Consider the following 13803-nt stretch of genomic DNA (forward strand, 5'->3'; position numbering starts at 1 on the left):
TAATTACAGGGAATTTATAAATGAAAAATTTTTTGATGTTTTGCACACGTTTGTATGTTATCAACCCTGTTCAAGGCATTAGAGGTTAGTTTAGCAACAACTGATACAGAAACAGGAGTTTAATAAGTACTAGAGAGAGACCCCCCCACACACCCAAAGAAGTCTCACTCCCTTCCTCTCCATTTCTTTGCTTCCCCCCAACACATTATGCACATGTTATTATAAAATAAAAATAAAGTGCATAATGAGTTACATTTTTAATTGTCCTCTAAAACTAATTAGAAAAGATTCAGTGGTAAGTGCTAAGCATATTAAATGGACAAAACTTACAACTTTTATTCCATTTTATTAACAGAGCTCATCTGTATTATGTAATCAAAACCTGAAGCTAGCATTATTTCTTACATTTGATCTGACAGGATCCAAGAAAGAAGTAGTTTTTAAAGCATTTTACTAATGATCCCATTTCTGATGCAGCTATAAAAAAAATCCTATAAACCTTCCATCATATATTAGGAAATATTTTAATATGGTTACAGAACATAGAACTCATTTATATGTAAATACTTGAGTTTAAGCTTACATGTTTAAGTACATAGAAACCCAGATGATTAGAGTCAGAACTTCAGTTTAACACAGTAATAATCTCTCTTTCCCCCAGAGATTAAGTGTATATTAAAAAAGGGCCAACAAGAGTATGTCCAAGAAGAATAAAGAGTGTACTCTGTACGCACGTTAATTTTATTACTTATTTATATTTCAGGAAACATTTTACTTTCTCCTTGGACCTACAAAAACTAAGAACACAAATGAATGCCAAGTCTGAATGGTAAAAATCTGGTGAAAAATTGATTAAAAGGCTCAAATGTTTAAAAAGAAGAATGCATTTTTCTCAAACAACATGTGTAAATGTAGCTGAACTTCTCCACAATTATTACAGTACTATGTGACCACTGGAGAAAGAAAAAAAGGAAATATACTATTTTGTACATAAATTTATATGAAGATAGACAATAATTACATGCAAACACACATACACAATTTTTTTATTAAAATAATGTACACATGGCAAAATAAAATTTAGAACAGCTAAGTAAATACTCACTTCTCCTCAATGGAAATTCATTATGTATACACACATTTTCCAGTTAATGACTATTTATTTTCCCGCATTAGTATGGTTGTTGAAGTATAGCTTTTTGCCCAACAGAAGTACAGGACATTTCTTCAAACTCTTTTAGTTTTGGGGCATTGCAATTGATTGTATGTGAAAAGGTGTTCTGTATCATTCATTCAAAAGGAAAAATGCTATCAATTTGGCACAGAACAGAAGGAAGGTTTAGATTAACCTCCTTCACTCAAGGATTTGGGGTCTTGTTTATAATACTTTATCTATTCCAAAGAATCATACACATATGGTATGATGTTGAAAATCATGAGCTGAATTTTCTGCAACTGGCAAGCTGCTTAAATATATCTTGCAAGGAAAAAAAAAAGAGACAAAAGTACCTTGAACACAAGGAATGCAGACTTCCTATACAATTGTAATTTATTATCCGCCCATCAGTCTTTCTTGCTTGGATTAATCCAACACCACTTGCGTTTCTAAAGTTTCAGACATTCATCTCTTTCAGTAATTTTCTATTATTTCTTTTAGATCTTTAGTTGTAAAAGCTTCAATGAATATGATATCATATTTCTTTCTAATACACAATCTGTCATTCTTCCCAGAATTTCTATTAGCCCCTGGCTAATCATTTGATCACTTTTATCCTCTATTGTAGCCTTAACTCTTTGGTTTTCAAATGGGAGTCCTATTTCATTACATTCCAGTCTGAAGAATCATGTATATTTCAAGAAACATGAACTCACCAAACATATGTTTCTCTCTCAAAAAGAGATCTCAGCATACAAGATATAATACAACATGTAAATACTGCTTCCTTCTTAGAGAATGCTGGTGTTTGTTTTAAGAGCTACAAAACCACAGAGCTCCTGATGAGGAAAAGCCCCCATGATTAAGCAAGGAAAACAAAGACACTATCCTTTTCACTGCCTTCATTATTTTTTCCTAACCACAAGTAAACTTCCATGCAAGGACTACCACCTTAACATATTATATATAATACAGAGAAGAAGCAAAACAGACTACCAAATATATATTCTTAGGAAATACATCTTAATTAGATTCACATAAAAAGGACAACTAGCTCAATAAAAAAAAAGTTTTAAAGATATAATTATCAACAGGAGAGCTCATACATCCATTGTTTATAACCAAAAGGTTCACTAGATCAAACAGCTGCCTGCCACACCTTTTGTCTCATGTCTTCTATTAATGGCATAAGGAAGTGCTTAAAGACCTATCTTAGAGACAGTTCATAAGCAAGAATTTGTAAATGATTTTTGCTGACATCCATACATAGCATAGACTCCTAATACAAGACATACCATGTTGTACTCTAAATTAATAGCTGTACCAGGGTCATCCATTTTAGCCATGGTTATAGTTAAGTGATTCTGGCCCCCACACTACCAAGCCAGAATTGGTGCTAAAAGACATACCTTGATGACAGGTATTCAAGCCATTACAAATCACTTAGTTTTACCACATTAACTAACTAAGTGTTCTTTTCTCCTTCATTTTAAACATAACTAATAGAACTCATTCAATGGAAACTGCCCTGGGAAGGAAATAAAAAAATCTGTCAACCCAATCAAAACACAGAAGTTGAAAGTATTCTTTGAAAACCATGCGGAGAACCAAGTGTTATATTAAGAAATGACTAAAATAGGGTAAAATTTGACTAGACAATAGCAAGTAGTAAGCTATTAATATTGGTTGCTCTAATCATAAAAGAGAAACACATGAGCTGGGAACATGGACACTGAAGGAAGAGATGCCAGAAATACAGAACAGGGGAAAGAGACCTGTGAGAGAAGAACCATGAGAACAGTGAACACTTTTGGGTTTGGGATGCCTATACCATGCTGGCCAGTATTCTAAGTGATCTGCAAGTTATTTCCTCATTTAACCTTTACCACAAAGCTGTGAGGTATTTCTTTCACAGATAAAGATATGGAGGCACAAAGAAGTAACTTGCCCAAGGTGGTAATGGTATCAACAGTCAGTCTGGCTTGAGAAATTTGCACTATTAACTATTATGGAAAAGTGCAGGAGCAAAGTGAAGAAGAATCCGCCACAGGAAAGAAAAAATAAGGGTAGTCTATGAAAAGGACCACTCCCTAGAATTATTTTTTCTTCCATCATGAGCATTTCAATTACAAATTGCTTATGAATGCTGGAGTTCAAAGAAATTAGTTAGAAGTTTTAAAAACACTTAGGTTGATCTTAAAAACACTTAGGTTGATACTTTGACACATATTTTCTTTTAAAAAAAAATTTTTTTTTCAACGTTTTTTTTTAATTTATTTTTGGGACAGAGAGAGACAGAGCATGAACGGGGGAGGGGCAGAGAGAGAGGGAGACACAGAATCGGAAACAGGCTCCATCAGCCCAGAGCCTGACGCGGGGCTCGAACCCACGGACCGCGAGATCGTGACCTGGCTGAAGTCGGACGCTTAACCGACTGCGCCACCCAGGCGCCCCGACACGTATTTTCAATGTAATTTATTTCAGCTTTGTAGCTGGTTTGGTAGAGTTATTAGTACAAGATTTCTCAGACAAGCTAAGGAGTTTCATGAGGGACCCTGTTGCATGATTCTATGATTCTAATGCATCTACAGCTATTATTGTAATTCACAGGAGAAAGTTTCCTATTCTCACATATTTGAGATATTAACATCAAACTGAAATGTAAAAAAAAAAAAAAAAAAAAAAATTAAAACAACAGACCAATCTCTCTTCCCAAAACCCTGTATTCTTCTGGACTACTTTTCCCAGGACTCCTAAAAAAAAAAAAGAAAAAGAAAAAGAAAAAGAAAGAAAGCCTCAACTGGAATCTAGGTCTAACAAATCATTAATTTGTAAAAATAATTATCCTTTTTGTTAAACTCTTAAAATACACGTATGAAGATAAGATTACATACAGCTATTTTTAAAACAGAATTAGGTTTTCAGCACTTGGAGGAAGTTCAGCAACTTCTCAAAGGATTAGTCAGCCAGCCCTAAACAGATGTACTATGGGAGGAAATAATAAGTTTGCCTTTCCGTCTGAGAGATTCAATTTTACTTCAAACATGTTTTTAGTCATGGATAGCAACTGGTTTATTCTATTCAACATGTCTTATTAACCCAGTATTCCTCCTAAATGTCCAAATGCCACTAAAAGGCTATCCTCACTCAAAATAGTACACAACACAATCTCTTTTTCTAAAATCCTGAAAAATGTCATTTCCTTAATTTGTACACAAATGGAAATCAAAATACATGGATGAAATTTTCTCCCATAACCCTAAGAAAATATATACCATTATCATTTATCAAGATCTCAAATTTGAACACAATGGGACCAGAATATTTACTATTCTAAAATCCTCTAGCTGAACTTCAGTGAGTCATGGGTATAAATGGCATAATGAATACATACACTGAATACATAATGAATACAAAGATATTGTAATAGCAATATAACAGGACAGATGGTAGGTACCCTTGTGGTGAGCACAGAATAATGTATAAAAATGTTGGGGCGCCTGGGTGGCTCAGTCGGTTAAGCGTCTGACTTCAGCTCAAGTCACGATCTCGCAGTCCGTGAGTTCAAGCCCCGTGTCGGACTCTGGGCTGATGGCTCAGAGCCTGGAGCCTGTTTCCGATTCTGTGTCTCCCTCTCTCTCTGCCCCTTCCCCGTTCATGCTCTGCCTCTCTGTCTCAAAAATAAATAAAACATTTAAAAAAATTAAAAAATAAAATAAAATAAAATAAAAATGTCAAATCACTTAAAGTTGTACACCTGACACTAATGTAACATTGTGCATCCACTCTACCACTATCCACTCAAATAATTTTAAAAAATCATTACTAAGAAATACATTACTTTCAAAACCTTTTTAAAGTGACATGTTGCCAGTAAATTTTGTCAAAGTATGTATTTATGAAAAAAAACTCCTTCCAAATTTCCTATATCCTTCCTATTCTAAGGCAGTGCTTTCCAGAATTTCTGGACATACTGTTCAGGTTCAAAAAAGCTGTAGTATGTCCACAGATGAGCTGACCAGCAGATGGCGTTGAAACAGCACGTCCAATCCCAGTCTCCCAGGGGACAACACAAACTAGTACATCTAAAATGAGTTCATCATCCTACAAAAACAAAAATACAGGCAGAAAATAAAAATAAATAGCTTCTAATTTATCTAACATTAAATCATGAATTTTACAAATACTGAGACTTTGAAATTTTTATAGATCTCAACTGAAAACGATCTTATTTATACCTTTCTGACGATGAGATTTAGAAATTGTCCTGTTTGAGTACAAACAAGGGCTGTGGGGTTTCTTTTAAAACAGATTGCCAAACTGAGGTGTTAATCAAGACTGTTGGTCTTGTAGGTTTGTAGGGCCTGTGCCAGACTGGAAAATCTGGATCATTCTAGCACTTTCAGGAAGTTTCAGTAAGACTACTTAATGTTTAGGTTCTCCTTTCACAGTATGTAGCAGTGATTCAATCTTTAATCTCCTTTAAGGAATTGGGGCTTTAAAGAACTAAAGAAAGAATATGCTAGCCATAGTGGTCCTTCTTATTTTATAAAGAGCAAAGTAAGGATTTAACGTACTCCTTGGAGCCACTTACGTTTCTACACTTTGAGAGGACTGAAATACAAAACCAGAAAAAACATCAACTAACTTCACTTTATCATGCACTTCTAGGAGTCCACAGGACTTTCTCTGGCTTGACTAAAAATGACTTGGGGTTTACTGTTTGATTTCTAGCAATATTTTAGCCTACTAAGTGGTCTATATTGAGAGTTCAAATGAATGTGAAACTACTTACTTTGGTTTTTAGGAAAAGAATCTCATAATGCAAAAATGCTAGGACTATGTGGAAATTACCTACATTTATTTGCCACTACAGTTCTTACTCCTTTTTTTACTAGTAGCCCACCAAATTCAAACCCTAAGCCACAGTTCTCTTGCCGGTACTAGCATTAAATATTAAAACTTCCAGATGTCTCTTTACCGACTTTGTGTCCCAGCAGCAATGACTCTGAGTGAATGTCACTCCAGCTCCTGACGAAATGGCCAGCCGGGGGCTATTGCTGGGGCCTATTTCAGGCCCTGAATTCATTAGTGTTGGGAGGAGATAAGGAATTGCCTCGAAGTAGTATTTTACTGGAGGGCTTTCCATATTCCAAAGGCAAAGGTTTCCAAAAGCTTAGAATAAGAGTGCTATATTTAGTGAGTCACATTTTTTTCTAAACCTTAGAAATTATTCAAAGACACTATATTTTTCCAATCAATTTGTTAGACTACATCAGTGCCCTGTGACTAATACTTGGTGCCTCATTGATCCTGGGGGAAAGAGGTTTTCTGACAGTAAATTCTTTCCTAAAGAAGCTATATCCTCACTTATAATATTCCATGGTCCCTCTTGCCAGTTGATCAATTCTCTTCCTCCTAAAGAAGCACCAAGCCAGGCCGCTGGGTTTTCCTTCTCTCCCTCCTCTTACTCCTTCCTTTTTTCCCATAACAAATATTACTTATGAAATGTCTATTATATGCTAGATACTAAGAACACAAATGAATGAGCAAATTACTTGGACTTATGTAATAAAGAGATGTAGGGGATACGCTGGGTCTTTACTGACACATCCATGTAACAAATATTGATCAAGAACAATTCATAATCGGGCTCTGTGGTGACAGTTCAGAGCCTGGAGCGTGATTCAGATTCTGTGTCTCCCTCTCTCTGCTCCTCCCCAACTCATGCTCTCTCTTTCTCAAAAATAAATGTTAAAATTTTTTTTTTTTAAAAAAAGGGCAATTCATGATCATTTTGACTTTAAAGATCTCCCTCTTCCATATTTCTCATAGATTCATCAGGGGCACAGAATCCTAAGAAAACTGAAAAATGTTTAAATGTTACAAAGACTAGAAGAGTTAAGAAGCATTAATCTAAAATATGATTACCAGGGCGCCTGGGTGGCTCAGTCAGTAAGCGCTGGACTTTGGTTCAGGTAATGAACTCAGGGTTTGTGAGTTCAAGCCCCGCATCAGACTCTGTGCTGAAAGCTTGGAGCCTGCTTCGGATTCTGTGTCTCCCTCTCTCTCTCTGCCCCTCTCCTGCTCATGCTCTGTCTCTGTCTCTCAAAAATAAACAAATGTTTAAAAGTAAAAGTAAAGTAAAATAAAGTAAAATAAAATATGATTACCTAACCTCAAAATAACAGACTTCAAAATATTTTAATTCTATTTTATATAAATAAGATCTAACTCTCCATACTTTCAGCCTTTTAATTTTTATATAATTCTAATCTACAAATCATTCTCTGGGCTTTCAAATTTCTTTCTATCACTAATGTAGTATATAAAATGGTCTCTTTGAGGCAAAATCTTAGGCTTTTAAGTAGAACTTTTAAAATTCAACAAATATTATTTATTGGGTTTCTCTACCAGAAATTAGGTCAAGTTAGGAAAACAAATGAAAACACATAGTTCTTATCCCCAAGGAGTTTTAAAAATCCTCAACATTTAGTATTTTCACAGATTTTCAAACACTTACTATATCACAGCAGAAAGAATAAAGTCTTTAGCAGTAGAGTGAAGTTGAGTCCCAGCTTTATTAAAGGGTAAATGTAAGCAAGTTATTTATTCCCTCTACACACTGACCTCTTCCTCTGTAAAATGAGGATAACATCATCTCCCTTGAAGAGTTGCTGTAAGTACAACTAAAATGTGTAGTAGAATGTCTGATCTAGAGAGGATCTATTATAGTCATTTTTCAGTTCTAAATAATCAATACAAAAACTCAGCCATTTATACCAATAATTATCATCCTATCTTTCAGAAAATGCTACTGGAACCAAATTACATGCAGATGGGCATGTAAGAAGTACAAAAATTCTATCTGTGATGCTATATACTTCATATCATCTTATAAATATCCAACATATTTCTAATTGACAAAGAGAAAGGCAAAATCCAGTTTGAGGAAATAACATTAAATAAGTCATATGCACAACATAGTAAAGAACCTCCCGGATAAGTATGCTGGGCTTCTCAAGCATACAGAGTCTAGAAAGTACTCGTTTAGGACTTCCACAGAACCAACTTGCATCAATCAAAAACATACACCTGGGTGGCTCAGTCAGTTAAGCATCTGACTCTTGGTTTGGGCTCAAATCACGATCTCTCTGTTTAGTTGGTGGGTTTGAGCCATGCGTTGCACTCAGGCTGACAGTACAGAGCCTGCTTGGGATTCTCGCTCTCTCTCCCCTGGTCTCCCCAGCTCGGGCAAGCGCACATGCGCTCGCGTGCGTTCTATCTCAAAATAATGTTAAAAAAAAAAATACAACTTAAAAAAAAAAAAAAACATGAAAAAACTACTTCTTAAGACCAGAGTCCCTAGACTTTAACCCCAGAGGCTCAGCAGCTGCCCTGACAGGTAGTTGAAAAACCAAGACTCCCTTTTTCTGATAACAACATCCACAAAAGCTTTTAGAGCGATAGTTGCAGATTTGTTAGAGACACCTAAGAAAAGACCAAGTCATCTTTTGAACCAAGTATAACCCTCCTACTGAACTTACCTGTAATAAAAATATTTCAATATTCTGAAGGAGTTAACATGCCCTCCCAAAGTGTGGAATTTGAATTTTGGAGTAAGAAGGGACCTTAATAAGCTCCTAGTTTCCCATCCTATTCCCATAGCAATTTAAGAAGAAACTGAAGCCAAGAGAGTGAGTGAGCCAGAGCACAGAATCCAAGGCCCCTGACTTCCAACCCAGTGATCTGCTCACAAGAGCAAGCTTCGACTTCTATTATAACAAAGGAATGATTTATGCATATCTGGCTAAGACAACAGAAAACGGTTCTAGAAACACGTTTCAGTTATTACTTAGTGGGCTTTCAATAAACAAACTTTTAGCCAATGTGAAGAAAATCATTAGGATATTATTCTAAAAACTAAAGCAGCATTATCCGCTTTGCTGAATTTGAGGGACATCAAAAATTGCTGTGACTGCCTCTCACTTTTTTCTAAAAAAGGTTATAATATAAAGCAAGTAAGCAAATCAACATACTTAGAGTTGAGAAAATTAATGATTTATCTGTTACCAGATGCAAGAATCCTTTCTAGGAGATTCTTTTTCTAGAACATTTTTCTTTTAATTTCTTGTTCAGCTTTTCAAATATTTGAAGCTAATGAGGAGTCTAGCTCACCATTCCTTTTTCTCTTTTTCTTGATAAATATATATAGAATATTAAAAAGTATTTGGACATAGCTCATACAAATAATATTCAGCTCTGGTCAGTTCAGCAAAGGTCTATCATGCCCCAGGTATTGTGCTAGGTTCTAGGAATACAAAAAGAAATGAGAGATAGTCCTCGCCCTAGGAGATTATAATATAGTAAGGGAGGGATGCCTGAGTGACTCAGTTGGTTAACCGTCTGACTGCAGCTCAGGGCATGATCTTGAGGTTCATGAGTTCGAGCCCCATGTTGGGCTCTGTGCTGACAGCTCTGAGCCTGGAGCCTGTTTCGGATTCTGTGTCTCCCTCTCTCTCTGTTCCTCCCCTGCTCACACTGTCTCCCTCTCTCTCAAAAATAAAGATTATATATATATATACACACACACACACACACACACACATATATAGTAAGGGAGAAAAGCATACACAGAAATAACTTCATATCTAATAACAAGTGCTAAAATATATCATGTACAATAATAGTTAGATACAAGATTAGAGAACAAGGAAAGGATCAAAATGAAGGATACCAAGAATATAACAGCAGGCATTTTGGCAGGGTCACAAATTTAGATCCAAATTCCTGGATTGAAAATTCTACATAAAATGCAAACAATAGTTGGACCTAATCTAAACAAAATGTGATGGTTCTTAGTAATCAGACAGAATAATGAGGGACAGAAAATATTCCATTTTGGATTGAAATGTTTAATACATTTAGTCAGTAACTGTCTATAATTAACAGTAACTTTCATTTCTACATGGTTCTCAATATTGGGATTTTTTCTTTAAGTTTATTTATTTATTTTGAGAGAGAGAGACAGTGTGAGTGGGGGAGGGTCAGAAAGAGAGAGGGACAGAGAGAATCCCAAGCAGGCTCCAAGCTGTCAGGGCAGAGCCTGACACAAGGTTTGAACTCCCAAACCGTGATGTCATGACCTAAGCCAAAACCAAGAGTCAGATACTTAACCAATTGAGCCAGCCAGGCACCCCAATTATTGGGGTCTTTTTTAATGAAAACAAGATACAAGGTAAATGTGAGAATGGTTCTTATTTGTTTCAGGTTTGTTTGTTTTTTAAACTACCTTGTCATTTTAAATTCCTTGGTTGTAAGATGATATTGCTTGTCTACCCCGGATTGTTCACAGCCCAAGAAACATCACTCCCTCTGAAGCAGTATCTGCCAATGGGGCAATTAGGACAAAAGTAGAGGGGAAATAGTTTAGAATCATCTGAAGAGTTTTCCAAATTGTGTCTTGCAACTATCACAACTAACAGAAAGTCAATGCTTTAGAGGTGTGCTGCAGACCCAATAACAAGAATTTAAATTAAGGGTTTACCTGAAACTAAATTTAGAAGCTATTGTCCCCTAAGGCCTGCAAATAAAAAGGATCTAAAAGAGACAGAGAGAGAGTAATGAGGACAACACTGAGGGTTTCTGAAGATACCTATGTATGCAGAGATTCAGGCTCCCAGCTAGACCCATAGTCGAGCAATAACCAAAATGAAGAAATCATTTCCATCGCATTTATGCATAAGCAGTTCACTTTCAGTTGCTTACCTCCAATATTCTGAATTATGATGGTGCCCGCTACCACCATCTACGAAAGAACAAATATATTCAGAAGATGAAAGAAATAATAGAAAAGGATCAGTATTTTATTAAACAGATGTAGAGGTTGAGTGAAGAGAAACCGAAAAGAATACATTTTGTCAGCCATTTGTAATACATAAAACGAATTATCATCACATAAAAAGCCTGTCTTTAATAGTTCCACGGTTACTATAAAGAATGCTTTTGAAAATTTTCTTGGCAGTCATTTTCAAACAGTTAAAAGTGTTAAAGAGCTAGTAATTGGTGGTTATCAAAGTACCAAAAAATTGAAATTAAATCTATCTGGTCTCCTTCTCCCCTTTTCACTGCTTTAGTAGGTAGAACGTGACATTGCTTTAAGAGGTAGACTGCGACAGCTTGAGGTGTGCTGGGCCGATGCTGTTTTGCATAAAAGGAAATGATTTAGTCTTCTAAGTGTGTCGGCTTGGCATACACCAAGGCCTGGGACATCCTGTCCCAGAAAAAGTCTAGAGCAGAAAACTCTAGAGCCCACACATCCCAGACCTGAAATTTTAAGCAAACTATTTCAAACTCACTAATATAGAGCGGGCTCAGTGTAAGACAACAGAAGGTTGTGAAGACCATAGTCTATCGGAGAACTCCTCCCCTTTCAAAATGGGGCAACTACTACTGAGCTCTGGCCAGTTGTTGGCATGTGAGAAAGTGAATCCGATGTAGCTAGATCTTCTCCATTCCCTTAATTTTTCAAGGAAAGTCAGAAACTGAATTCTTTCAAAATTTCGTAACTCTTAGCGGGCAATTAGTTACACATAAAAAAAACTTAAGCCAAACAAAATATGCCTAAGGACTAAGTTCAGCTTGTAGGGCTTGATGGCTTGCGATTCTGATGAGATTCCTGGGGAACTCTAGACATTTTATCTCTTCTTAGTAATCAGATGTACTCAGAGCAAATGATGAAACATTCTGCTTCCACTTGGGCCTTTCAATCACATGAATTTTGGTGGATCTGTACCCCCAGTGTATGCTCAGAGTGGACTAGCTATGTAGGATAACTCAGTTCATGGACTGGGAGCAGATCACCTTTCAGACTCACCTCTACTAGAAATTCCAACAGTGGCACAGCATTTGCCTATCCTGGAAACCCTAGAGGACTTGGGGTTCGCAGAGCAGGATTAATGAGAGGTGTCTTTGAAGATGTAGTAGTTGCCACTCTAACATGTCCACAAGAAAGTTTGTGTATCAACCCATTTAAAAATTACAAAACCTCACAGTTATTTGTGAAAAGGCTATTTTGAACTTTTGCACACTATTTTTCATATGCAATTTGTATCTATTGCCAGTCATACATGAAATTTGGATTTCTACTAATATATTTCAAAAAAAGAATATCAACTTATTCATGATTATGTTTCCATTTTTGGCTGCATTTAAGCACTTAAGATCTAGAAAGTCAGTATGTCTGTCTACCTATGTAGGTCTTCATAGCCTACTAGTATACCAGTATAGTGCATGGCAGATGGTATTAACCTGATAAATATTTGTTTGGTGAGCATATAAATGGATTTATAGACAATTTTGAAAATCTTTCTTAAAAAGTCCAAAAAACTTAAAAATATTTAATTCTCAGAGCAATGTTATCTTATGTCATATCCATATCTGTATCATGTCTGGAAAGAAGGAAATAGGAAAGTTTGAACCCAATTGTGGAGGTGGAGAGGAAATATAAAAAAAGCAAACAAACAACAACTCCTCATTTAGAGAATCTTCTATGTACCTGCCTACTAAGGACTGAGTGCATACATAATGATAATGCAACTATCTAGAGTTTTAGGAAAAGGGGACTCCCAATAGTCCATGCTTTTTTAGACTCTGCTGCTATTCAAGGAATGCAGGAAATACTAGAGTGAAATAACAGTGATAATGCTTAGAGTCATATTTATAGATCATATTAAATTAATAAGAGTTTTCTTATATAAATAACATTTTCTTCTCGCTTGGTTAAAGTGTATGCAGGAAACTGACCATGACTATACCAAACATCCCCACCTTTAGGAAAGAGAAACCGGTACTAGGATGATTAACAAAACCCTTTACCTGCAAGTAACATACTCTTCATTTTGTTCAAGTTGCAGGTTGTTAAGACACGGTCCAAACTATGAGGCTACATAACATGATTTAGATATTCCCTTTTGTATGTTAAGAACAAAGTTAATGTGAATGTAAATCCAGGGTTGTTTCCCCTGTTACATAGCTAGATCTTTTTCCTCCCATTTTCACTTCTTAGAAGTGGGTTTGGCCATCTACAGATACTGTATCCTTTAAGATTACAAACAAAATAAACAAACAAAAAACATAAACAACAGATTGACAATGGAAAGAAAAAGTCCTATTTGCAACCCACATGAAAATGGGTTTTCGAAGTACGATAGATCTTCAGAAATAAAGTACTACAGAACTAACAAAAATACTTAACTCCTGATTATCTGTGGAAGAAGACATTGTTTTCTCTACCTCTCAGTTTAGTTTAATATGCCTATCACAAGTCAATGCCCAATTAATATTGCTGTTATTTCTATTCTGAGGAAGAAGAGCAGTTGATTTAGAGTCTGAAGTTCTACAACGTAATACTAGCTTTAAGTAACTGTGGGCAAATAGGCCCCTTCATTTCTCTGGGCCTTAATTTCCTCACCTATAAAAGAGGGAATAGCTATATAATCTTTTAGCATTGTTCAGCTTATAAATGATATAATCTAATGATTAGTTTTATAGTCATGCTATAATCTTAATTCTATGCTTCTTTTTTTCCCTATGTTTATGAAGATTAGTTAATGTTGCCAAAATTAATTTTAAAAAACTTAAAACAG

At 35.7% G+C, this 13803-nt stretch overlaps 1 protein-coding gene across 6 annotated transcripts in view; it reads right to left on the reverse strand.

The window, feature by feature from the left end:
* Positions 1 to 13803, reverse strand: part of SLC38A6 (solute carrier family 38 member 6) — a 76079-nt gene that overhangs the window by 44554 nt on the left and 17722 nt on the right. For all 6 annotated transcript variants that reach the window (XM_047079555.1, XM_047079554.1, XM_047079553.1 and 3 more), the window contains exon 5: positions 10925 to 10964. In XM_047079555.1, the coding sequence (XP_046935511.1) occupies positions 10925 to 10964 (40 nt within the window). The remainder of the gene's footprint in view (positions 1 to 10924; positions 10965 to 13803) is intronic.

Source organism: Lynx rufus, unplaced genomic scaffold (genome assembly GCF_022079265.1).
Source record: "Lynx rufus isolate CCGP_SWC_20201006 ecotype Redwood Valley unplaced genomic scaffold, mLynRuf1.p SCAF_17, whole genome shotgun sequence".
Taxonomy (NCBI): domain Eukaryota; kingdom Metazoa; phylum Chordata; class Mammalia; order Carnivora; family Felidae; genus Lynx; species Lynx rufus.